General features: G+C 45.6%; 1 protein-coding gene across 7 annotated transcripts in view; it reads right to left on the reverse strand.

The window, feature by feature from the left end:
- Nucleotides 1-24,981, reverse strand: part of adgrl1 (adhesion G protein-coupled receptor L1) — a 300,069-nt gene that overhangs the window by 52,808 nt on the left and 222,280 nt on the right. For 4 of the 7 annotated variants that reach the window (XM_033012286.1, XM_033012284.1, XM_033012283.1 and 1 more), the window contains exons 8-13: nt 23,765-23,950; nt 22,299-22,337; nt 17,893-18,076; nt 14,147-14,269; nt 5,629-5,849; nt 3,022-3,195 (exon numbers count right to left, since the gene is read on the reverse strand). In XM_033012286.1, coding sequence (XP_032868177.1) covers nt 3,022-3,195; nt 5,629-5,849; nt 14,147-14,269; nt 17,893-18,076; nt 22,299-22,337; nt 23,765-23,950 — 927 coding nt within the window. The remainder of the gene's footprint in view (nt 1-3,021; nt 3,196-5,628; nt 5,850-14,146; nt 14,270-17,892; nt 18,077-22,298; nt 22,338-23,764; nt 23,951-24,981) is intronic. The other 3 variants (XM_033012285.1, XM_033012282.1, XM_033012287.1) reach the window with 1 other exon arrangement.

Raw genomic sequence — 24,981 nt, forward strand, 5'->3', positions numbered from 1 at the left:
AGCCTGCACCGCCATTCAATATGATCATGGCTGATCATCCAACTCAGTATCCTGTACCTGCCTTCTCTCCATACCCCCTGATCCCTTTAGCCACAAGGGCCACATCTAACTAATTATTAAATGGATGATTCATTTCAATGATTATTGTCGCATGTACCTAGGGACAGTGAAATGCTTTGTTCTGCATTTAACCCGGTAAACTCATACATCAGACCTCACCTGGCCAGTACATATCACATTTTGACACTGACAAAGATACAAGATGGTATGATGCTCAGCAAGGACTTGGTGGGACAAAGGGTCTGTTTCCATGCTGTGTCTTTATCTATTTCACCCAGCAATGAACAATATTCCTTCCTTAACACTTACAATACTTGTATTTTGTGAATCATACATTCGGACTCTGCGCTCAGATGAATCCATCACTATATTGCAGTTTTTTTACTTAAAAGAAAAACAAATCATGCCAAAATGGGCAATTACAAATTTTCCTCGCATTGTACTCGATCTGAGAGACCTTTGCCACCTCGAACTCAGATTTGGCTTGTACTGCATGCCAGTTCCAAAATGAGTTCAACTTCTTGCAACTTCTGGTAGACGTCCCCGGACTACTTATTTGAGAATAAGTCGGATCCAATTCTGAATCCCGACAAGAAACCTTTCAGGTTTTGCCCACTCCTGGCTTGCCCCACACTTCTATATCGGTGCAGAGCCATTGTTAATACTATAAAAGAAGTTACCAAGGGAACCCGCGTAGCCCGAGGCAAATCACTTTCCTCCCTTCTCGCTGGTACTGCAGTAATTGCTTTAAGAGCTGAAGTTAACTTTTGGTACACACTCGGGGACAAGGGGCAAAGGTATCACAGGCCAGTGCCTACAACATGCCAAGCATCAACTTCAGAAAAGCAACTGCAAGTTCTAGAGGCCACCGTTTGCTGTTTACTCCCAATTGCCACGAAACGCAAGCGGCAGAAACCGTGAAATATTGGAATCCTGAAACTGGAACAGCTTGGAGACATTACAAGTAAGAGGCAAACGGCACAGAGGCAGAACACCCAGTTGACAAGGTTATGTCTTCCATCAAAACAGAAGGGCATAAGTTTAAGGCGAAGGGGGAAAAAATTTAATAGGAATCTGAGGGGTAACTTTTTCACACAAAGGGTGGTGGGAATATAGTACAAGCTGCCAGAGGAGGTAGTTAAGGCTGGGACTGTCGCAAAGTTTAAGAAACATTTAGACAGGTACATGGATAAGACATGTTTAGAGGGATATGGGACTCGTGCAGATGGGACAAGTTGCCCACCTTTAGTCAGAGGGTGGTGAATCTGTGAAATTCTTTGCCACAGCAGTATGTGGAGGCAGTGGATACATTTAAGGCAGAGACAGATAGATTCTTGATTAGTGCAGGAGTCAGAAGATATGGGGAGAAGGCAGGAGAATGGGGTTAGGAGGGAGAGATAGATCAGCCATGATTGAATGGCGGAGTAGACTTGATGGACCGAATGGCCTAATTCTACTCCTATCACTTATGATCTTATGGCATGGGCAAGTTGGGCCGAAGGGCCTGTTTCCATGGTGTATGTCTATGACCAAGAATCAAAGCCCAAGCCATTATCATTCTGCTCTGAAGAAGGATACAGACAGATCTGTTAACTTGCCTCTACTGAAGCTGTTGTGCGTTTCCAGATTCATCCCGAGCTCGCCATTGAAAATATCTCTCAGGAAATTCAGATTGTTATCTTAACTATATGAATCACCTGATGAAGAGTGATATTGAACAGCATCTCAGAGATTCTGTCCAGGGTACATGGGCTTCACTGAAGTTCCCCAGTGACAACACTCTCTTTCCGGATTCGAGAGAGGCGTTGGGTGGGAGGCGAGAAGCTGATGGCATAAACTCACTATAAATAAGGCAGCTTCACACCTGTTCTCCAAATAACTCTGGGAAAGGTTTCATTCACAGGAAGTTGCTCTTCCTGTGTCGACTTTGGTGGAGGTTTAGTTTGGATCAACGCTAGGATGTTGGTAGGATGATAACATTGCATTGCAGGCTTGCACACATTGCAGAAAGGGGAGTCACGGTGATTCACCTCCCTGGTGGTACAAAGATTAATAACTTACATTGATTTAATACTCTGCGGATTATTACAGGAATCCATTACACTAGCTGTGGGCAAAGCATTTAAGATGTGGCCATGAGTTCTTTATTCTACAGAACCTCGTCTTTCCATTATTCCTACAAGCAGATTAGGTACTTGATGGTCTGCATGAACATGGTGATAGACAATAGACAATAGACAATAGGTGCAGGAGTAGGCCATTCGGCCCTTCGAGCCAGCACCGCCATTCAATGTGATCATGGCTGATCATCCCCAATCAGTACCCCGTTCCTGCCTTCTCCCCATATCCCCTGACTCCGCCACCTTTAAGAGCCCTATCTAGCTCTCTCTTGAAAGTATCCAGAGAACCTGCCTCCACCGCCCCCTCAGGCAGAGAATTCCACAGACTCACCACTCTCTGCGAGAAAAAGTGTTTCCTCGTCTCCGTTCTAAATGGCTTACTACTTATTCTTAAACTGTGTGGCCCCTGGTTCTGGACTCCCCCAACATCGAGAACATGTTTCCTGCCTCTAGCGTGTCCAAACCCTTAACAATCGTACGTATTTCAATAAGATTCCCTCTCATCCTTCTAAACTCCAGAGTGGACAAGCCCAGCTGCTCCATTCCCTCAGCATATGACAGTCCCGCCATCCCGGGAATTAACCTTGTAAACCTACGCTGCATTCCCTCAATAGCAAGAATGTCCTTCCTCAAATTAGGGGAGCAAACCTGCATACAATACTCCAGGTGTGGTCTCACTAGGGCTCTGTACAACTGCAGAAGGACTTTTCAGGACAGTGAGGTCAACATTTGTGAAGTGGAAGATGGACACGGAAAGATGAAGAAGTCACAGTTGCATTGCCAAAACCAAATACATGGTAAAAGTCACACTCAGTAGCTCAAAGGTAACACAGCCACTTACCAAAATCTCTCGGTGGGCCATGAGCACCGCAAAGTTGGTGAGGTGACTGCAGGCACAGGCGGTATGCGTCTTGTTGCTTTCTATCAGTCGACAGCCTTGCGTTGACCAAAATCCCATCATGGAACGCTCAGAATAGTTCCAGAACGAGCAGTTGGCATTGAAATGGTTTTCTGACTGAAAGAAGACAATAGCATTTAAATCCCACAACCATGACATCAGATGGGGCTCAACTCCTTTCATCCTAAAAAGGTCCAACATCCCCCCCCTTCTATTTAGCCTGTTATACAGAATTCAATTGTCCTCCCATCAGTCCATTCACCAATATCTCACAGCCTTGACTCTCCTCTTGACTTTCATTTCTATCTTCAGGTTTCCGAAAACACAATTCCTCCCACTCACATTCCTTGAGAACCACTTTAATGATAGCACTTACTATCACAGAACATGCCACAAGGTCTAACCTCTTCCCATTCACTTCATCCAATAGATTTTTAACTCCTTCTATCCGAGGAGAACTTCGCAACTCTTTGTGGAGATGTGCTCAAGAGTATAGGAAAGGGCTGCAGATGCTGGTTTAAACCGAAGGTAGACACAAAATGCTGGAGTAACTCAACGGGACACACACACGCACACACACACACGCGCACACACACGCACACACACACACACGCAGACACACACGCAGACACACGCACACACACACACACATACACACACGCACGCGCACGCACACACACACACACACATACACACACATACACACACATATACACACGCACGCGCACACACACACACACACACAAACACACACATACACACACATATACACACGCACGCACACACACACACACACACACACACACACACACACATACGCACACATATACACACGCACGCACACATACACACACACACACACACACACACACACACACACACACACACACACACACACACACACACACACACACACACACACACACACACACACACAAACAATTTTGTGGACTGGTGGTAGCAAATTCACTTGAGAAATGGACTGTGCAAAAGGAGGCAATGCCATTAAAATGATCTGTCCATTACAGCCTCAGGCAACCATAGGGAGGAGATCAAATGGAGCGGGGATCATGAAAACAAACAGTGGAGGGAATGGGTGGAGAGAGCTGGTACAACTTGAGCATAGCTGTGGGTGGCCCCTGGGGCCTGTCATCAGATCTATGACTGTGGGAGCTGCAGCCACAGTCATCAATCCACAGATATCCCTGCCTGCCAATGCAGAGAATGACTAGCAATGAAGAAATGAAACTTGTCGGGGTCATTTTTGACGCAGAGAAACAATTTCAATCACGGCATCACTACCTTCAGCACATGTGCTCATCTGTGATATGAGCAGAATTCGGCCGGTGCCAGTATTTACTAACCTGTTTAGCAGCAGCAAAAGGAAGCCAGCAGGTTTCATTTGATGCAGGAAGGGACTGCAGATGCTGGTTTAAACCACTGTATCTCTAAAATAATCCCACTACTACCTGTGTGATTGCATGCTACAGGTGGGAGAGAGACAGACTGAATCATAGAAACATAGAAAATAGGTGCAGGAGGAGGCCATTCAGCCCTTCGAGCCAGCACCGCCATTCATTGTGATCATGGCTGGTCGTCCCAAATCAATAACCCGTGCCTAGGCGCCTTCTCCCCATATCCCTTGACTCCACTAGCCCCTAGAGCTCTATCTAACTCTCTCTTAAATCCACCCAGTGACTTGGCCTCCACTGCCCTCTGTGGCAGGGAATTCCATAAATTCACAACTCTCTGGGTGAAAAAGTTTTTTCTCACCTCAGTCTTAAATGGCCTCCCCTTTATTCTAAGACAAGACTGAAAACTTTTATGTTTACTTTAGCTTTCAGCTAAATCTTAACTACATTGCACTTTTAACTTTTGCACTTTTTATAATGCATTTTTAATTTTGCTTTTCTTTTCTTTTAGTTCTTCTATTTTATTTCATTTTATTATTTCATTTATTGTATGACATGTTTTTATGTGAAGCACTTTGAGTCTGCTGCCTCGTGTATGAAATGTGCTATATAAATAAAGTTGCCTTGCCTTGCCTTGCCTTGCCTTGCCTTGCCTAAGACTGTGTGGCCCCTGGTTCTGGACTCACCCAACATTGGGAACATTTTTCCTGCATCTAGCTTGTCCAGCCCTTTTATAATGTTAGTGTTCAAGAAGGAACTGCAGATGCTGGAAATTCGAAGGTACACAAAAAAGCTGGAGAAACTCCGCGGGTGCAGCAGCATCTATGGAGCGAAGGAAATAGGCAACGTTTCGGGCCGAAAGGAAGAAGGGTTTCGGCCCGAAACGTTGCCTATTTCCTTCGCTCCATAGATGCTGCTGCGCCCGCTGAGTTTCTCCAGCTTTTTTGTGTACCTTTTATAATTTTATATGTTTCTATAAGATCCCCCAACCCTCATCCTTCTAAACTCCAGTGAATGCAAGCCTAGTCTTTTCCCACAGGTTTCTGCATGGCTGTACCTGCTGGAGCAGTGTGGCAGTGTTCTTGCCACTGTGTACGTGTGCTACAGCGAGTTGTGCCAGGGTGTGGTGAGATCCTACCTCATTAATACCTACATCAAGGTGCTGCAGGGTGAAGATTACGGGCTCGGTGAGGAAGACCCGGCTGGATTCCTTGTTGATGGAGGCGGCGATGATCTGGGAGTTGACGACAATGGAGTTGCCCTGGCTGCCGATGTCGGACCCCATCCTCACTGTGGCGTTCTCTGTCGATAGAAACTGCCCAAGGTTGTTGTAGAGAATTAAAACCACCTTGACAACACCTGCAGAAAGCACAGCAGGCTTTAGCAATGAGAGGCACAGGTTTGAGTAGCTTGTTGTCATGTGGACCAAGCTCGTACCGAGGTAACTGTATTGAGCTACAGTGGAGAGATGAGACAGCAGATGCTGGCATCTAGAGCAAAAATACAATGCTATTTTTTTCTTCTTTTTTCAATACATAGATACATAGAAAATAGGTGGGTTTTCTCCAGGTGCTCCTGTTTTTCCTCCACTTAAAAGACGTACATAGATACATAGAAAATAGGTGCAGGAGTAGGCCATTCGGCCCTTCGAGCCTGCACCGCCATTCAATACGATCATGGCTGATCATCCAACTCAGTATCCCGTACCTGCCTTCTCTCCATACCCTCCAGATCCCTTTAGCCACAAGGGCCACATCTAACTCCCTCTTAAATATAGCCAATGAACTGAGGCCTCAACTACCTTCTGTGGCAGAGAGTTCCAGAGATTCACCACTCTCTGTGTGAAGAATGTTTTTCTCATCTTGGTCTTAAAGGATTTCCCCCTTATCCTTAAACTGTGACCCCTTGTTCTGGACTTCCCCAACATTGGGAACAATCTTCCTGCCTGTCCAACCCCTTAAGAATTTTGTAAGTAAAATACAAAATGCTTTTATTCAGAACAAAAATACAAAGTAGTAACACAATCAAAGAATGCCTATATTAAACCAATGCTATTGGAAGTCAGAAGAGTATCTGTGGAGGGGTTGTGGAAGGGAATGCAGGTACTAGTTTAAACCGCAGATAGACAATTCAGCGGGTCAGGCAGCATCTCTGGAGAGGAGGACTAGGTGAAGGCCTTTCTTCAGACTGAGTCGGGGGAAAGGGGAACGAGAGATAAAGAACTAATGAATGAAAGATATGCAAAAAGCAGTAATGATCAAGGATAGGTGGAGCCCACAAGGTGATAATGAGTTCTACAGAGTGTAATTTGGATTTTTAACTTATGTATTGTGTTTTTTTTTAAAATATATAAATTATGATGTTTTTATAAGTGATATACTAAGATTTTACTTCGGAGTCACGTGAGTGACTACGTGAAGAACCCGCTCAGCGCGCATGCGCGGCATTAACGGCAGCAGTGCAACAGCGGCTACAACGGGAGTTAGGCGCTCCCGCTACAGAATGAAACGGACCGTCAGGTGAGTATCCTGAGGTCGGGGTTCTATTACAGGGGAGCCTTTTTTTTCTGCTTGTGTTTTACAGGCAGAGAAAAAGGCTCTGGAACAAAACTGTCCCCCGTTCGAGGAGGAACGTTTTTCCGTCGGGGAGGGGGGCAGCAACAGGCGGTAGGAGCATTTACCCGGTGTTCCGCTATTCCCCAACACCGTGCCGAGCCCAGCCCGCTAGTACCTGAGCAGCGGGCTGGATGCATAGCCACCCGAAGAGGCATCCGGCAGGTGTTCCCGATTTCGGACGGGACGTCTCTCCACCCGCACGAGGGGAGAGAGAGCCGCCTGAGCCGCTGGAGCGGCTCTCGGAGCAGGTGCCTGCGAGACGCGCTGCTTGAGGGGCACTCTCGCTTCTACAAGGCACAAAAGCTCTACAGAACCTGTCCCCCGCTCGACTCCAACGGAGGAGCGTTCCATTGCAGGGGGGGCAGCAACAGGCGGTAGGAACAATTACCGGGCGCTCCGCTATCCCCATCACCGCGCCGAGCCCAGTCCCGCTAGTGCCTGAGCTGCGGGCTGGATGTTTAGCCATCCGAAGAGGCATCCGGCCGGTGGCTTCCGACTTGTCGGAGGGGACGTCTCTCCACCCGCATGGGAGAGAGACAGCCGCCTGAGCCGCTGGAGCGGCTCCTGGAGCAGGAGCTCCTGCGAGACACGCTATGTGAGGGGCAGTCTCGCTGGAGGGTTCAGGCATACCCTCCACAGTGCCTAGGCACTGCCCATCGCTTCCTCCTTAGTGTGGTTAGCTTTGGGGTGACCAGTGGCTGGGCTGGTCATGAAGAGGGGTCATTGGCTGAACAACATCGGGAGTATGCTTGAGGTACAGGATCAGGAAGAGCTGCTGGGTGTGGCCGCTATGTGGCTCCACCACTAGCGAGATGGCTTTTCAGTCTCAACTGATGGCCAGCTTACTACCTGTTCTTTTCAAAAATCTCCAAGACAGGTAGTCATGAGGCGTTGGATTTAATCACGCTTCCCCTAAATTGCATTTACTCAAAGTGGCCACCATTATTGGAGGGTGTATTGAGTAGGTATGTTGCAAAGCGTACCTGAAGCGTCGCTGAAAATCTGTCGCTGCGGGTGTGCGCGATTTTGGCGCCGTTTAGAGGGGGGCGGGTTTAAAACGCGATTTTCTCTAGGCTGTTCAAATCGAAGATGTTCAGCCTAGTTAATTATTAACGAAAAATCGCTGGAAGACCCCGTCGCAAAAGCTATTATTAGTTTTAAAGGCCTCGTAAAATAGTTATAGTAGTTTAAAAATCAATCTCTAAACCCGCGACCGCCAGCAACCGCAGGGTCTCATAAAGCAAATAACTGAAGTTAGGCTGTATACTTTTACATTAAAAAGGGCTTCTTAAGATCCCTTTATACAAAGTTTAATATTGCGAGTAGCTCATTTTGGGCCTATTATATCCCGCAGTATTTTTCTGGGCATTTGGGGCACAAATCTACCGCAATGTGAACGTTCTAAACCAGCGCGTTCCACAGGGACCCACTAGAAAGCTGATTTAAATGGACATTTATTTACAGCAATTAAACACTAAATTCCTTCCATTTGGCCTATAAATTAATGTAAATGAGATTTAAAAATCATGTTTCATTGTGAATTATTTGTGAATATTATTTGGACATTTAGGCTATTTAAAAATGTTAATCATTTATTAAGAAATGGATAGATGTTTAGATCTAGTAATTGAAGTTTGGAATTAGCTACAATTAGGTAACTAACTAATTATATGCTTTAATTTCAGGTCATCCAAGTAATATTATTTTATATTACAAAATTCTTAAGGGGTTGGACAGGCTAGATGCAGGAAGATTGCTCCCGATGTTGGGGAAGTCCAGGACAAGGGGTCACAGCTTAAGGATAAGGGGGAAATCCTTTAAAACCGAGATGAGAAGAACTTTTTTCACACAGAGAGTGGTGAATCTCTGGAACTCCCTGCCACAGAGGGTAGTCGAGGCCAGTTCATTGGCTATATTTAAGAGGGAGTTAGATGTGGCCCTTGTGGCTAAGGGGATCAGAGGGTATGGAGAGAAGGCAGGTACGGGATACTGAGTTGGATGATCAGCCATGATCATATTGAATGGCGGTGCAGGCTCGAAGGGCCGAATGGCCTACTCCTGCACCTAATTTCTATGTTTCTATATTTGTTTCAGAATGCTTCAATCTATGATAACTGAAAATTTCATTCGGTTCTCTTAATTTTTAAGAAAGTTATGGGCTTTTGACTGTTCACGATCACAACTTTTTTGTTATGTCCATAGAAAATCAATAGGGAACAAGATGCTCATTTCCCAGTATGAAAATGGCCATAACATTTTAAATACTTGAGATATGAAAGTGAATTAGGTGTCAAATTAAACTTATTTTTATGCTTTATCTGATGGGATAAATTGCAGACTTGATTTTTAAAATCTCAAAATTTTGTAACATTGCTACATTGAGCATCGCTTTAAAAAAAGCCGAAATATCAAAAAATGAATTTGATATCCCTGACGTCGGCTATCATTTTCGCATGCTCTTCCAGAGGGTCACGGTAGTATGGCAAAACACCTGACCTACTGTTCGCAGTGCTCCGCAACTTCTCAGGAAGTTACAAAACCTGCCCTCAAAAAACGCCGACCTCACAAAAACTGGACGAAGTGTCCAAAATATCGGCGCAAGAGGGCAGGGTCTAGAATGAGCACCACACGTAAACCAGTCAGCAGTACCTCTAACGCGTCCACCAGGAGGGTCCACCTCATGGTACTGGTGAAAGCTCGGGGCCTGCATGCCAATCCCGTAAGCCTTTCAGGCCAAGGCCCAGAGCAGGCCCCATGGAAAATGCGCCACCCCCCCCCCAACACCACCACCACGTCAGACAACGTGCAAGACTCGTTGGACCGGCAGGAAACAGAAGAATACCCATAACCATGGAGGTAGGTGGGTCTGGTTCCTACCAACGTATAGAAAATAGGGGCTTAATACTAACAGGGGGGAGATTACACCTGTTTTAAGAAGCACGGGAGTCTATCACGAGTGATCAGTATATACTCAATGGCTTTAGTGGATACAAAATACAATTCATACTAGAAAAATTGCCACCAGTTCAACATTTACCCCAGAGGGTATTTTCCCTCTCCGTTAAAGAAACGAGAGGGACAAGCTGTACTGGTGAGACTAATTACAAAGGGTATCATGGGAAACATGAACCCTTGGAATTCGTATCAAATATTCGTCACTAAACCCCAAAAGATGGTGGATGTCGCATCATCATTGACTTAACTTCACTAAATATGGTTGTTAAGTATATACATTTCAAAATGGAAACGGTTGTTACTGCCAAACAACTAATTTCCAAAGGATACTTCATGGCAAGCATTGATCTTAAAGATGTTTACTATTTTAGTACATTTCACAAGGATCATCGCAGATACCTGAAATTTACCTGGATGGGGCAGCTATGGGGCAGCTAATTTAAAGCGTTACCCAATGGGAAAATAGGCAAGACCATGGAATTGACTATGTTAGCTGTATCAGCTACCAAACAGTTATTCGAAACCCTGGGATTGTCTTACATCCAGATAAATCTAAGTTGAAGCCATCCACAATCATGGACTACTTGGGCTTCACAATTAATTCAGTCTACGTGACTGTAACTTTGCCAAGAGACAAAACAATTGAATTGGCACAATCAAGCAACAATTTAATGGTCCACGTACTCCCAACTATTCGACAAGTAACAGAGTAATTGGGAATATGGTAGCAGCATTTCCGGCTACACAATTCAGACCTTTGCACTGTCAAAACTTACAAAGAGCAAAGGTACAGGCACCAAAACGACATACAGGTCATTATGATCGTGTCATGAAGTCACCCACTGAAGCAATATCATAACTACAGTGGTGGGCAAAAAATGTTTGGCATAATTTCAACCTATTATCATCACTAACAAGTAGTAGATGGACTAACCCAGAATCATCGTTACCACTTACACTGGGCATTAATTATCTACAGATGTTGGGTGACTTTTATGGTTTAAACGCATATGCACAAATATGCATCACTTGCATGTACGGTTACAAATAGATAATACTACGGTGGTAGCCTACATTAACCATATGGGCGGCATAAAATCGGTATCATGCGACAAGTTGGCAACACAATTTGGCAATGATGTGTCGAAAGACATATTTGGCTATCAGTAACTTACCTGCCAGGTAAGCTAAATACAGTGGCAGACACCAGGTCACGTAAATTTAATGACAATGGATGTTAAACCCCAAATAATTTGCAAACGTTATCATGCAATATGGCACGCCAGATATCGATTTATTTGCATCAAGGCTAAATCACCAGGTACCTATGTATGTCGCTTGGGAACCAGACCCTGAGGCAGCAGCGGTAGATGCGTTCGCGCTGGATTGGGGAAATTCTTCTTCTATGCATTTCCTCCCTTCTGCCTCATCAGTTGGGGACTACGCACAATACAAATGGACTCTGCTGCAGGTATTTTGATAGTACCCGACTGGCCTACACAGCCATGGTTCCCAAAACTCCATGACATGGTTGTTGAAACTCCGATGGTATCCCCAGTGACCCAGAGTTATTTACACCCAGTGTCGGGCACAAGCCACCCGTGCCATGGAAATCAAACTCCTGGGTTGCAGATTCTGCACAAACCACTTCTGGGACTGGGATTATCAGAACAAACCATCGACACCATGTCAGCATCCCTTCGAACATCCACTGAAAAACAGCACTTGTCCAGCATCAATAAATGGGAGAAGTACTGCTTGGATAAAGGGACCACCTACTCAACCGCTACAGTTACCAACGTACTGGAATTCCTGGCGAACCTTCACCACGATGAAGGACTCAGCTACAGAGCCATCAACACGGCTAGAAGTGCCATGCCTGTCTATTTAAAACCAGCTCCAGGACAACAGGCCATGGGGTCCCACCCGCTGGTGGTCAAACTAATGAAGGGTATTTACAACTCTAACCCCCTAGACCAAGGTACACCCATACATGGGATGTCAGTGTGGTCCTGACATACCTCAGGGGATGGCCACCAGCCAGACCCCTTAACCTGGAACAATCTATGCTCAAAACACTCATGTTGATGGCACTTGTATCTGCACAGAGGGTCCAGTCACTACACCTATTGCGACTGGACAACATGATCACAGCTCCAGACCAGATCTGTCGTTATCCAGCGACAGATCAAACAGAGCAGACCAGGAACACCTAATCCAGTCGTGGAATTCCGGGCTTACCCACCAGAACCACGGTTATGTGCCATGACCCACCTACTATCCTACATAGACACAACCAGAATATTCGAGGGAGATGAAAAGCCTTGTGGGTCAGTCATAAAAAACCTTATGGTCGGGTGACGAGCCAAACCATTGCGAGATGGCTCAAGCAGGTGCTAAAAACTGCTGGGATAAACACTAACATGTACAAATTTTATTCCACCAGGGCAGCATCCACGTCGACGGCTAAAAGAATGGACATGCCTATAGACCACATCCTGGCTACAGCAGGATGGTGGGGGGAAAGACCGTTCAGAAATTTTATAATAAGCCGTTGGCAAAACCTGTTTTATTTGCAGTAAAGATTTACGGACTGCAAATATTTAATTTAAGCCCAGGGGAGCAATTTAATTTCTTTGTTGTTATTGTTAAAAAATACCATTGTGTTTTTCATCAAACAGATTCATTGGTTGATTACGATAACACTTCCTCCCTCAAGAACTTCGGCAGTGAGTGAAATAAAACTGTTACACGGTTTGAAATCACAGAGCTTTGAAGTCTTCACGTAGTCACTCACGTGACTCCGAAGTAAAATAGTAAGATTAAACGAGAACTTACCAGTTTGAAGTTTGATCTGTATTTTATGAGGAGTTACGATGAGGGATTACGTGCCCTCCGCTCCCACCCTCATAATATGGATCAAACTGATAAACTGATGTCTCCTTTTCTTTACTATGTTTACTTCAATAACTGTGTCTATCTGTGATTTCACACCGCTGCTTTGAAGTATGCCGCGCATGCGCGCTGAGCGGGTTCTTCACGTAATCCCTCATCGTAACTCCTCATAAAATACAGATCAAACTTCAAACTGGTAAGTTCTCGTTTAATCTTACTATTTTATATGTATTTTATGATATCCAATATGCAATGCATTGGAAAGAGCCATGGTTTTCAAGGGAAATTGGACACGGTTCAGAAAAAGAGAGAGATCTACAATAATTATAGGCAGCATGGAGTAAATGAGGTGCTTGAGGAGTATAAAGAATGTAAAAAGAATCTTAAGAAAGAAATTAGAAAAGCTAAAAGAAGATATGAGGTTGCTTTGGCAAGTATGGTGAAAGTAAATCCAAAGGGTTTCTACAGCTATATTAATAGCAAAAGGATAACGAGGGATAAAATTGGTCCATTAGAGAGTCAGAGTGGACAGCTATCTGCAGAGCCAAAAGAGATGGGGGAGATATTGAACAATTTATTTTCTCCGGTATTCACCAAGGAGAAGGATATTGAATTATGTGAGGTAAGGGAAACAAGTAGAGTAGCTATGGAAACTCCATAGATGCTGCCGCACCCGCTGAGTTTCTCCAGCAATTTTGTGTACAGACAGTATAACCTGTTTAGTTTAGAGATACAGCATGAAAACAAGCCTTTGGCTGAGCAACAATCACCCGTACACTAATTCTATGTGATCCCACTTTATAAACCCGCACACACTAGGGACAATTTACAGAAGTCTATTAACCTACAAACCCGCACGTCTTTGGAATGTGGGAGGAAACCGGAGCGCCCGGAGAAAACCCACGCAGGCCACGGGGAGAAGGTACAAACTCCCTAAAGGTAGCACTGGTCAGGATCGAACTCGGATCTCTGGTGTAGTCTGTGAGGCGGCAAACATCGTCTCACGGGGTACTGATTGGGGATGATCAGCCATGATCACATTGAATGGCGGTGCTGGCTCAAAGGGCCGAATGTCCTACTCCTGCACCTATAGTCTATTGACATGTTGGCCGGCGTGGGCAAATTGGGCCGAAGGGCCTGTTTCCCCACTGTATCACTCACTCTATGACTCTATAAGATGGCCACACTTACCATTCCGGCTGTTCTGCTTGATGGTGTTGGGTGAGATGTGGATAAAGCTCTCGGTCAGGTAACTGTGTGGAAACGTCACCTCCTTCACCTGCCCTTCAGTATTGAGCACGGACACTTCCAAGACTGTAGAGAGGGAGAGAAAGAAAGGTGAGAATGAACTCCGTGAAGGGGGGGTGTGGGAGAATGGAGGGGGGGGGGGGGGGGGGGGCAAAATCAGGTATGAGAAGAAAAAAAATATGGAGAGGGAAAATGACAAAACATAGAAAATAGGTGCAGGAGTAGGCCATTCGGCCCTTCGAGCCTGCACCGCCATTCGATATGATCATGGCTGATCATCCAACTCAGTATCCTGTACCTGCCTTCTCTCCATACCCCCTGATCCCTTTAGCCACAAGGGCTACATCTAACTCCCTCTTAAACATAGCCAATGAACTGTGGCCTCAACTACTTTCAACAATATACCCAGCAAGAGATTCCAAAAGCAGAATGGTGAATGAGGGCCCAGGAGATGCAGAGGGCATTAGAACTGGTGAGACAATGGCCTCATCACCCACCACAGAGAGGGGGTGACTCAGTCTCCCGGAGAGGGGCATAAAACTAATTGCTCCAGATTCAAGAGAGGGCAGGATAGTGTTGCCTTTCAGTGCCAGAACCCCAGGTTGGATCCTGACTACAGGTGATGTTATGAAGGTAGACAAAAATGCTGGAGAAACTGAGCAGGTGAGGCAGCATCTATGGAGCGAAGGAATAGGTGACGTTTCAGGGTCTCAACCATAGAAACATAGAAAATAGGTGCAGGAGTAGGCCATTCGGCCCTTCGAGCCTGCACCGCCATTCAATATGATCATGGCTGATCATCCAACTCAGTATCCCGTACATGCCTTCTCTCCATACCCCCTGATCCCTTTAGCCACAAGGGCCACATCTAACTTCTCTTAAATATAGCCAACGAACTGTGGCCTCAACTACCTTCTGTGGCAGAGAATTCCACAGATTCACCACTCTCTCTGTGTGAAAAATGTTTTTCTCATAGATACTGTCTCACCCGCTGAGTTTCTCCAGCATTTTTGTCTCCCTTCGATTTTTCTAGCATCTGCAGTTCTTTCTTAAACAGGTGATGTCATCGGGAGTTTGTACGGTCTCCCTGTGACCGTGTGGGTTTTCTCCGGGTGCTCCGGTTTCCTCCCACATTCCAAAGAATTGCAGGCTTGTAGGCCAATTGGCTTCTGTAAATTGTCCCTGGAGTGTGGGATAGAACTAGTGTACAGGGGGGGATCGCTGGTCGGCGCAGACTCGGTGGGCCTAATGGCATGTTTCCACGCTGTATCTCTAAACTAAACTACGTATAGGGGGGATACATATGTATATTAAGTTGTTCAAGATGGAACTGCAGATGCTGGAGAATCGAAGGGAGACAAAAATGCTGGAGAAACTCAGCGGGTGCGGCAGCATCTATGGAGCTAAGGAAATAGGCAACGTTTCGGGCCGAAACGTTGCCTATTTCCAGAAGGGTTTCGGCCCGAAACGTTGCCTATTTCCAGAAGGGTTTCGGCCCGAAACGTTGCCTATTTCCAGAAGGGTTTCGGCCCGAAACGTTGCCTATTTCCAGAAGGGTTTCGGCCCGAAACGTTGCCTATTTCCAGAAGGGTTTCGGCCCGAAACGTTGCCTATTTCCAGAAGGGTTTCGGCCCGAAACGTTGCCTATTTCCAGAAGGGTTTCGGCCCGAAACGTTGCCTATTTCCAGAAGGGTTTAGGCCCGAAACGTTGCCTATTTCCAGAAGGGTTTCGGCCCGAAACGTTGCCTATTTCCAGAAGGGTTTAGGCCCGAAACGTTGCCTATTTCCAGAAGGGTTTCGGCCCGAAACGTTGCCTATTTCCAGAAGGGGTTTGGCCCGAAACGTTGCTTATTCCCTTCGCTCCATAGATGCTGCCGCACCCGCTGAGTTTCTCCCGCAATTTTGTCCACTTATGTATATTAAAGTGATTTCGGAGCAAGAGGCACAGAGAACAAAAAGAGTGTGAACAAAATGGTTAAAATAAATAGTGCTCGAGGCGAGGAGGTGGCAAGATTTACGTTTGTTTTCCTGTATTAATGGATAATTGATGACCAAAGCATGATGGAAGCTTCCTTCATCAATCAGATTCACTGGAGCACAGAAAGGGTGATGTGTGCGCTGGATTCATGATGAGAAAGGGATCTAGTTTTTTTCAATCATTACTCATTCATGAGATGTGGGTTCAATGGTAGGGTCAGCATCCATTATTTAAGGTGGTGGTGACTTACTTATTTTTTTTCTCAATCCACAAAACACTCCCACAGTAGTATTAGGAAACATTTGCATTGTGCTTCAAACAAATGCTGGGCTGCTTCTTACAAAATTCTTACAGAATTCTTCAGGGGTTGGACAGGCTAGATGCAGGAAGATTGTTCCCGATGTTGGGGAAGTCCAGAACAAGGGGCCACACAGTTTAAGGATAAGGGGGAAATCTTTTCGGACAGAGATGAGAAAAACATTTTTCACACAGAGAGTGGTGAATCTGTAGAATTCTCTGCCACAGAAGGTAGTTGAGGCCACAGTTCATTGGCTATATTTAAGAGGGAGTTAGAGGTGGCCCTTGTGGCTAAAGGGATCAGGGGGTATGGAGAGAAGGCAGGTACAGGATACTGAGTTGGATGATCAGCCATGATCATATTGAATGGCGGTGCAGGCTCGAAGGGCCGAATGGCCTCTACTCCTGCACCTAATTTCTATGTTTCTATGTTTCACAGCTGGTCAAGACTCAACCACCTTGCTGCAGATCCAGAGCACAAACAGGCCAGACCGTGTAAGACTGGACTATCTCCCTTCCTCAAGTATACTTTGTTTGTGCAAAGTATACTTCCACGTCGTGAATGACTGCTCAGTGGGGCTTTTCCCTAGGGGCATCAAAGCCATCCAGCCAGCAACTGATGCTGTCCTGGCCTGGACGTCTACCCTTGACCTACAACTTTACATAGAAAGAAACATAGAAAATAGGTGCAGAAGGAGGCCATTCGGCCCTTCGAGCCAGCACCGCCATTCATTGTGATCATGGCTGATCGTCCCCCCTATCAATAACCCGTGCCTGCCTTCTCCCCATATCCCTTGACTCCACTAGCCCCTAGAGCTCTATCTAACTCTCTCTTAAATCCATCCAGTGACTTGGCCTCCACTGCCTTCTGTGGCAGGGAATTCCACAGATTCACAACAATCTGGGTGAAAACTTTTTTCACCTCAGTCTTAAATTCTCACCTCAGCCTTTATTCTAACTTTAGGCTGTGCAAGCCATATGCAAGATAGAGAAGTATACTTTCGTTTTGTTTGGAGATACAGCGTGGATACAGGTCCTTCGGTCCACTAAGTATGTGTTGACCAGCGATCCCCGCACACTAATGCTATGCAACACACACTGGGGATAATTCATAATCATACCAAGACAATTAACCTACAAACCTGTACGTCTTTGGAGTGTGGGAGGAAACCGAAGATCTCGGAGAAAACCCACGCAAGTCACGGGGAGAACGTGCAAACTCGATACAGACAGCGCCCGCAGTCAGGATCGAACTTGGGTCTCGGGCGCTGTGAGGCAGCAACTCTACCGCTGCACCACCACAACACATCAGAAATCTTTGGTTTGTCAATGATGTTGGGAGGCAGGTCAGACATCTAAATCGCGGGAGACATTTCTGAGAGCCGGTGGTTTTAAGCAGTCGGGGCGAACTCACCAACATTCTGCGTGGTGGCGTTGACTCTTGCAGGCTCCTTCAGGTTGTCCGCCAACAGGAACGCTCCCTCTTCAAGGATGTCCAACAACATGGTTGCCGTGTGCACCTGCTCCGTAGTGTTCATATCCTTCCACGATTCCAGAGCTTCAGGTCTCAGGAGGTTATCCACAGTCTGTACAACAGCCTGCAACCCAAACCACAAGTGTACCCATTAGCATTGGGTTGCCAACCCTCCAGGATTATCGCCTGGTGGCTGCGATAATGAATCATCCCCAAGCAACATTGGAGAGAAAACACACAGGGGCATTAAAGCCATTTTCATTTACTACAAGAGTTTTTTAGAAGTTATGAAAATATTTGAGAGGATAATGGGGCTGTTCCACTGTACGAGCTAATTCAAGAGTTCTCCCGAGTTTCCCCTGATTCGAACTCGGAGAATTACGGTAATAGCCGCTCGTAGGTACTTTCACATACTTTAGCTATTATGGTGAATGCAACGACATATTGCACACATCAACCTCCCCCTAACAATAGTGAAAGGCTACAGTATTATTAATGGGATAACAGAGGCTACTAACAATGTTTGTGGAGATATATGTTGGCCAGAGTTTTGGGGATGACATTGTCTAGACATCACCGTGGAGCCTTATTTTCATTTGACAGGGAAGATGGGATTTTTGTTCCTAACCTCGTCTGAAGAGCGTAATCTCAAACAGTGCCGTACTCCCTAAGCACACCACTCTGATACAGGCAACTAAGGTAGAATCAAGAGATTCTATGACTATATTTAGGGGAAAAGGGAAACCAGGGGAGTATAGATCTCCTCCAGGGTCATCGTGGTCCAATATAAGTGGATTTGATTAGTACGGGTGTCAGGGGCTATGGGGAGGAGGCAGGAGAAATGGGGTTAGGTGGGAAAGATAGATCTGCCATGATAGAATGGCGGAGTAGACTGGATGGGCTGAATGGCCCAATTCTGCTCCTAACACTGTCCTATGAACATACGAGCAAGGATTTTGAATTAGCGTGAAGGATTGGAACTTTAATCCACAAATGACCTACACGTTGCTGAGAATGCATTGTGCCAATAAGATCTCCAAGGTGGTTCTTTTTTAGAACTCACTTTGTGGTTATGGAAATAACGTTATAAATATGCAAAATCCATCTTTGGACTTCCCATGAGATGATGCTGGCAAAGGCAGGCTCAATTTATTCTGATCTCTGAATAGACCCTTTTAAAATTATATCTCCAAGTCTTACAATGAAGTTTCCATCCACAATCTAGCTCAACCGAAACGAGTCAAGATGATTCTTTTGTGGAGAGGTGGAAATGAAAAGGAAGGCGTATTACTGGAAAGACAGTGGGCAGAAGGACGTGTTTAAATCCTCCGCGGAGATAAATCGATTAATCAGAGATGGTCACAAGAGGAGGGTTAAGGGCCTGTCCCACTTACGCAACCGTTACAGGCGACTGCTGGCATCCGTGATAGGTCGCCAAAATTTTCAACATGTTGAAAATTCAGCGGTGACCAGAAAGACGCTACGACTCTTTGGAGACCTCACGGCCATAGGAGACCTCTCTCGACCAAACAGGTGAGATCTCCAAAGAATCGTAGAATCTTTCTGGACGCCGCTGATCTCCAGCCGAACGATCTCAACCCGAAACGTCACCTATTTCCTTCGCTCCATAGATGCTGCCTCACCCGCTGTGTTTCTCCAGCAATTTTGTCTACCTTCGATTTTTCCAGCATCTGCAGTTCCTTCTTAAACAGGTGAACAGCCAAAGTATTTTACCTCAGGGGCCGAGGATTCTAAAACTAGAAGGCATGGGCTTAAGGTGACAGGGGAAAGATTTAAGAGGTACCTAAGTGGCAAGGAAACGGGAATAGTGTCATTGGCGTACTGCGCATGTTGTTCCATTGTTTAAAAAGGGGTCTAAGAGTAAACCTAGCAATTATAGACCTGTTAGTTTGACGTCAGTGGTGGGCAAATTAATGGAAATAATACTTAGAGATAATATATATAAGCATCTGGATAAACAGGGTCTGATTAGGAACAGTCAACATGGATTTGTGCCTGGAAGGTCATGTTTAACTAATCTTCTTGAATTTTTTGAAGATGTTACTCGGGAAATTGATGAGGGTAAAGCAGTGGATGTTGTGTATATGGACTTCAGTAAGGCCTTTGACAAGGTTCCTCATGGAAGGTTGGTTAAGAAGGTTCAATGGTTGGGTATTAATGGTGGAGTAGCAAGATGGATTCAACAGTGGCTGAATGGGAGATGCCAGAGAGTAATGGTGGATGGTTGTTTGTCAGGTTGGAGGCCAGTGACGAGTGGGGTGCCACAGGGATCTGTGTTGGGTCCACTGTTGTTTGTCATGTACATCAATGATCTGGACGATGGTGTGGTAAATTGGATTAGTAAGTATGCAGATGATACTAAGATAGGTGGGGTTGCGGGTAATGAAGTAGAGTTTCAAAGTCTACAGAGAGATTTATGCCAGTTGGAAGAGTGGGCTGAAAGATGGCAGATGGAGTTTAATGCTGATAAGTGTGAGGTGCTACATCTTGGCAGGACAAATCAAAATAGGACGTACATGGTAAATGGTAGGGAATTGAAGAATGTAGGTGAACAGAGGGATCTGGGAATAACTGTGCACAGTTCCATGAAAGTGGAATCTCATGTAGATAGGGTGGTAAAGAAAGCTTTTGGTGTGCTGGCCTTTATAAATCAGAGCATTGAGTATAGAAGTTGGGATGTAATGTTAAAATTGTACAAGGCATTGGTGAGGCCAATTCTGGAGTATGGTGTACAATTTTGGTCGCCTAATTATAGGAAGGATGTCAACAAAATAGAGAGAGTACAGAGGAGATTTACTAGAATGTTGCCTGGGTTTCAGCAACTAAGTTACAGAGAAAGGTTGAACAAGTTAGGGCTTTATTCTTTGGAGCGCAGAAGGTTAAGGGGGGACTTGATAGAGGTTTTTAAAATGATGAGAGGGATAGACAGAGTTGACGTGGAAAAGCTTTTCCCACTGAGAGTAGGGAAGATTCAAACAAGGGGACATGACTTGAGAATTAAGGGACTGAAGTTTAGGGGTAACATGAGGGGGAATTTCTTTACTCAGAGAGTGGTAGCTGTGTGGAATGAGCTTCCAGTGAAGGTGGTGGAGGCAGGTTCGTTTTTATCATTTAAAAATAAATTGGATAGTTATATGGATGGGAAAGGAATGGAGGGTTATGGTCTGAGCGCAGGTATATGGGACTAGGGGAGATTATGTGTTCGGCACGGACTAGAGGGGTCGAGATGGCCTGTTTCCGTGCTGTAATTGTTATATGGTTATATTATATGGTTAAGGATTCCACACAGAGGGTGGTGCATACATGAAATGACCTGGCAGAGGAAGTGGTAGAGGCAGGAACAATGATACCATGTAAAGCATATTTATACAGGTACATGGATAGGAAAGGTTTGGAGCCAAGTGACATGTTGGTCAGTGGCAGTAGGTCCATTAAGCTGCTGGATCGGCATGGACAAATTGGACCAAAGGGTCTGTTTCTGTGCTGTATACGTCTGACTCAATGGACTACTCTCAATGCTAATTTATCCTTCCTTAAATAAGAGGACAAAAACTGTACATGGTACTGAAGATACATGCTCAGTGACTGTATGCAGGTGTACCACTATTTCCCAATTTGTATACTCCAGCCTTCTCGCAATAAATGCCAATATGCCACTATTTATTTTTTACTACCTGCTATAAGAGATATGACTTTGTCTTCCATCACAGTGAGGAGGAGATTCGCTGTGATGTGTGTTTGTGTGAATTGTGTTGTGCCTTGGTTCTTCTACTTGTGTGTGTGGCTGCAGAAACCAAATTTCGTTTGAACCTCAATGAGGCTCACATACCTCAATGAGGTTCAAATGACAACAAATAAATTGTATGATTGTATCATTGTACTTCCAGTCAGATCAAGGTTGATTAATACCCCACCATGCGCCTGTTTAATTGAACCTCTGGCTTCTATACTGTAAAGCCAATGATAGTTTAACTTGCTTGACCATAAAAACAGTTCCCTAACAAATGCTGATCCATTACAACCCAAGTCGAGGTTGATCCTCCTAAAACAATACTTGTCCATAAGAGTTAAAGTATAAGCAGCCCAATGGACAATGCTGACCCAGTCCAGAACGAACAAGGCTTCGTCCTGTGGAGACTCAAGCTGTACAGTTGCAACATTTAAATGACATTTGGATAGGTACATGGATAGGAAAGGTTCAGAGGGGTTGGGAGATGGATCAAGTGCAGGAAAATGGGACGAGCTCAGATGGGTAACTTGGACAAGTTGGGCCTTCCCATGCTCTATGAGTCTATGAACACCAGCACGTTGGCATGCTTACATACCTCTATGTATGCTCTGCAGGTCCTCTCCCGTTTTTGAATCTGTGCCCATTCCATGCAAGGAGAGAAAAAACAGAATGCACTTCATTAAAGCTGAGAAGCCATTCACCCTAACATGCACAGCACAACATACCACTACTAATCCAAGCGACATCTTTCAATGTTAACTCCTCGACCAGAAGTGAATCCAAAGCGATCCTACAAGTATATTAGGGGCACTCTAAATTCTCAGACACTTGACACACTTAAAACAGCAAGCGTCCCACGAACCCTACGCCGTTTAACTGGTCAAGATTTATTTATACCTAAGGTTGGCATAAAATGCTGGAGTAACTCAGCGGGTCAGGCAGCATCTTTGGAGAAAATGAATGGGTGACGTTTTGGGTCATGCCCCTTCGTCAGACTCTGAAGTAGACTTCTTCTGCAGAAGAGTCTCAACCCAAAGCGTCACCTATTCCTCTTCCCCAAAGGTGCTGCCTGACCCACTGAGTTACTCCAGCATTTTGTGGCTATCTTCAGTATAAAGCAGCATCTGCAGTTCCTCCCTACACATTTATTTACACTTAGTTCATTATCATGTCGACATTCTCTATCCCCCTTTAACCAGAATGAATAAATCTCAATAAAAGCACCAACTGGCATAGCATTTGGAGAAGAGATTTCAAGGGTTTTCATCGAGTTGTGTGGGAAAATTGGATCTTAAAAAGTCTAGTGTTAATTAACATTAAAAAGAAGCCCTTTCTTTTTCTGGAATAATCTCCCACCAGAAATACATTTGTAACCAGCCCCCTCTAAAGCCTTTAATCATCTTCCAATCTCGATCAGCCACAACTGTGTTCACAAAACGTGGTCTGTTAATGCCTCCCCCAACCCAAGAAGCCTGGGTGTCACTCCTGTAAATCTCCAGTCATTCTCTGCATCCTGAGCCAAGGTGGGGGGTAGTGAAGGGGGATGGGGGGAGGCATGTAATGGGATGAGATGGGAGTGGGGTAAGGAAGGAGGGGCAGCAGATAAGATGGAGTGAAGAGTTAACCCTGTGGTTGACGTACTGCCATCCATTCTCCACTGGCGAGGTTAATAGTGGGACTTCCATCCCTTCCTTCCCTTCTTCCTTCCTTCCTTCCTTCCTTCCCTCCTTCCTTCCTTCCTTCCTTCCTTCCTTCCTTCCTTCCTTCCTTCCTTCCTTCCTTCCTTCCTTCCTTCCTTCCTTCCTTCCTTCCTTCCTCCCTCCCTCCCTCCCTCCCTCCCTCCCTCCCTCCCTCCCTCCCTCCCTCCTTCCTTCCTTCCTTCCTTCCTTCCTTCCTTCCTTCCTTCCTTCCTTCTCCACCCACCTCCGTCTACTCTTCTCTCCATCAGACTTTTCCTCCCTGATCTGCTTCCTCTCTCCCTGTCTCCTCGCTCCTGAGTTCCAGACCTTCAACAAGCCTGTGCGGAGGGGCAGAAATTCAACATGGTGAAGTTATCCCAACCTTGTTGTAACTGCGGCCTGCAGACTCCTTCTCGCTGGGCCTCAACGCTTGGAGCTGGGCGTCCAGAATATCCAGAAGCTGCTCCATCAACTTGACCGATGAGCTGACGTCACCCGCGTAGATTGGGCCTCTAGTGTGTCTGGAGAGCTCATTGGCGATGTTAGCCGCATTCTCCCCGCTTTTAATCTGCAGAGTATGATCCAAGGGGGGAAAGTCAGCACAGGAAACGATGACCATCGTCTTACTGTGCCTGCAGCCACTTCTGAAGCTTGCACTCAGTAAAGGGCCTGTCCCACTTCGGTGTCATTTGCGTGTCATATACGCGTCACGACGCATTACGCGCGCATGGTGCGTGTTGACATAGCAGTGACATGCGGTCGCGCGCGGTGCCCCAGGATTTTGGGATGTACAAAATCTTCGCCCGCCATCTGCGTGACACGCAAATGACACCCATGTGGGACAGGCCCTTAACTCTTTGCCTATATTTCCGCCTTGTGGAATTGTGGGACACTGTTCGAATCATTCTGAAAGGATATTCCTCGATGACTTGAAGGGGTTTATCCCTGACTGTTACATTGATACTCATGCTTACAGATAATTGATTAGCAAAGATTAAATGAATGTATTCAGTGGGGGAATGGAGACTTGTTAGAACATTATGGAAGGATGGGGTTCGTTGAAGTCTCCAGCACAATTTCAATACTAGTGTCTGGTACTGGACTTGGGACCTCTCCTTGACTCGCCCAGCACCATAGTTATTGGTGCTACTTTACCCAGCAGCAAATTCATTACACTTTAGCCTTTCTTTCATTAATTGGACTTTGTGGGAAATTGACAACTGTTCCACATGTTTAGTGTAGAGTTACAGCATGGAAACAGGCCCTTCGGCCCACTGAGTCCATGCCCACCAGCTGTCCCACACACACTAGAATCAAATTACAATTTTACCAAGTAAATTAATGTACAAACTTGTACGTCTTTGGAGTGTGGGTGAAACCGTAGCACCTGGAGAAAACCCACGTGGGTCAAAGGGACAAGGTACAAACTCCGGAACAGACAGTTCCTGTAGTCAGGATCGAACCTGGGTCTCTGGCGCTGTAAGGCAGCATCAATGTGCCATCACCTACACCACTGTGCCACCACGTAAATCTTTCTCAACAGGTTTGCAAGTGTTACTAGTTGCTGTTGCTCTCCCCATTAGGCACAGGGTCTCGCTG

The sequence above is a fragment of the Amblyraja radiata genome, chromosome 35 (genome assembly GCF_010909765.2).
Source record: "Amblyraja radiata isolate CabotCenter1 chromosome 35, sAmbRad1.1.pri, whole genome shotgun sequence".
Classification (NCBI taxonomy): domain Eukaryota; kingdom Metazoa; phylum Chordata; class Chondrichthyes; order Rajiformes; family Rajidae; genus Amblyraja; species Amblyraja radiata.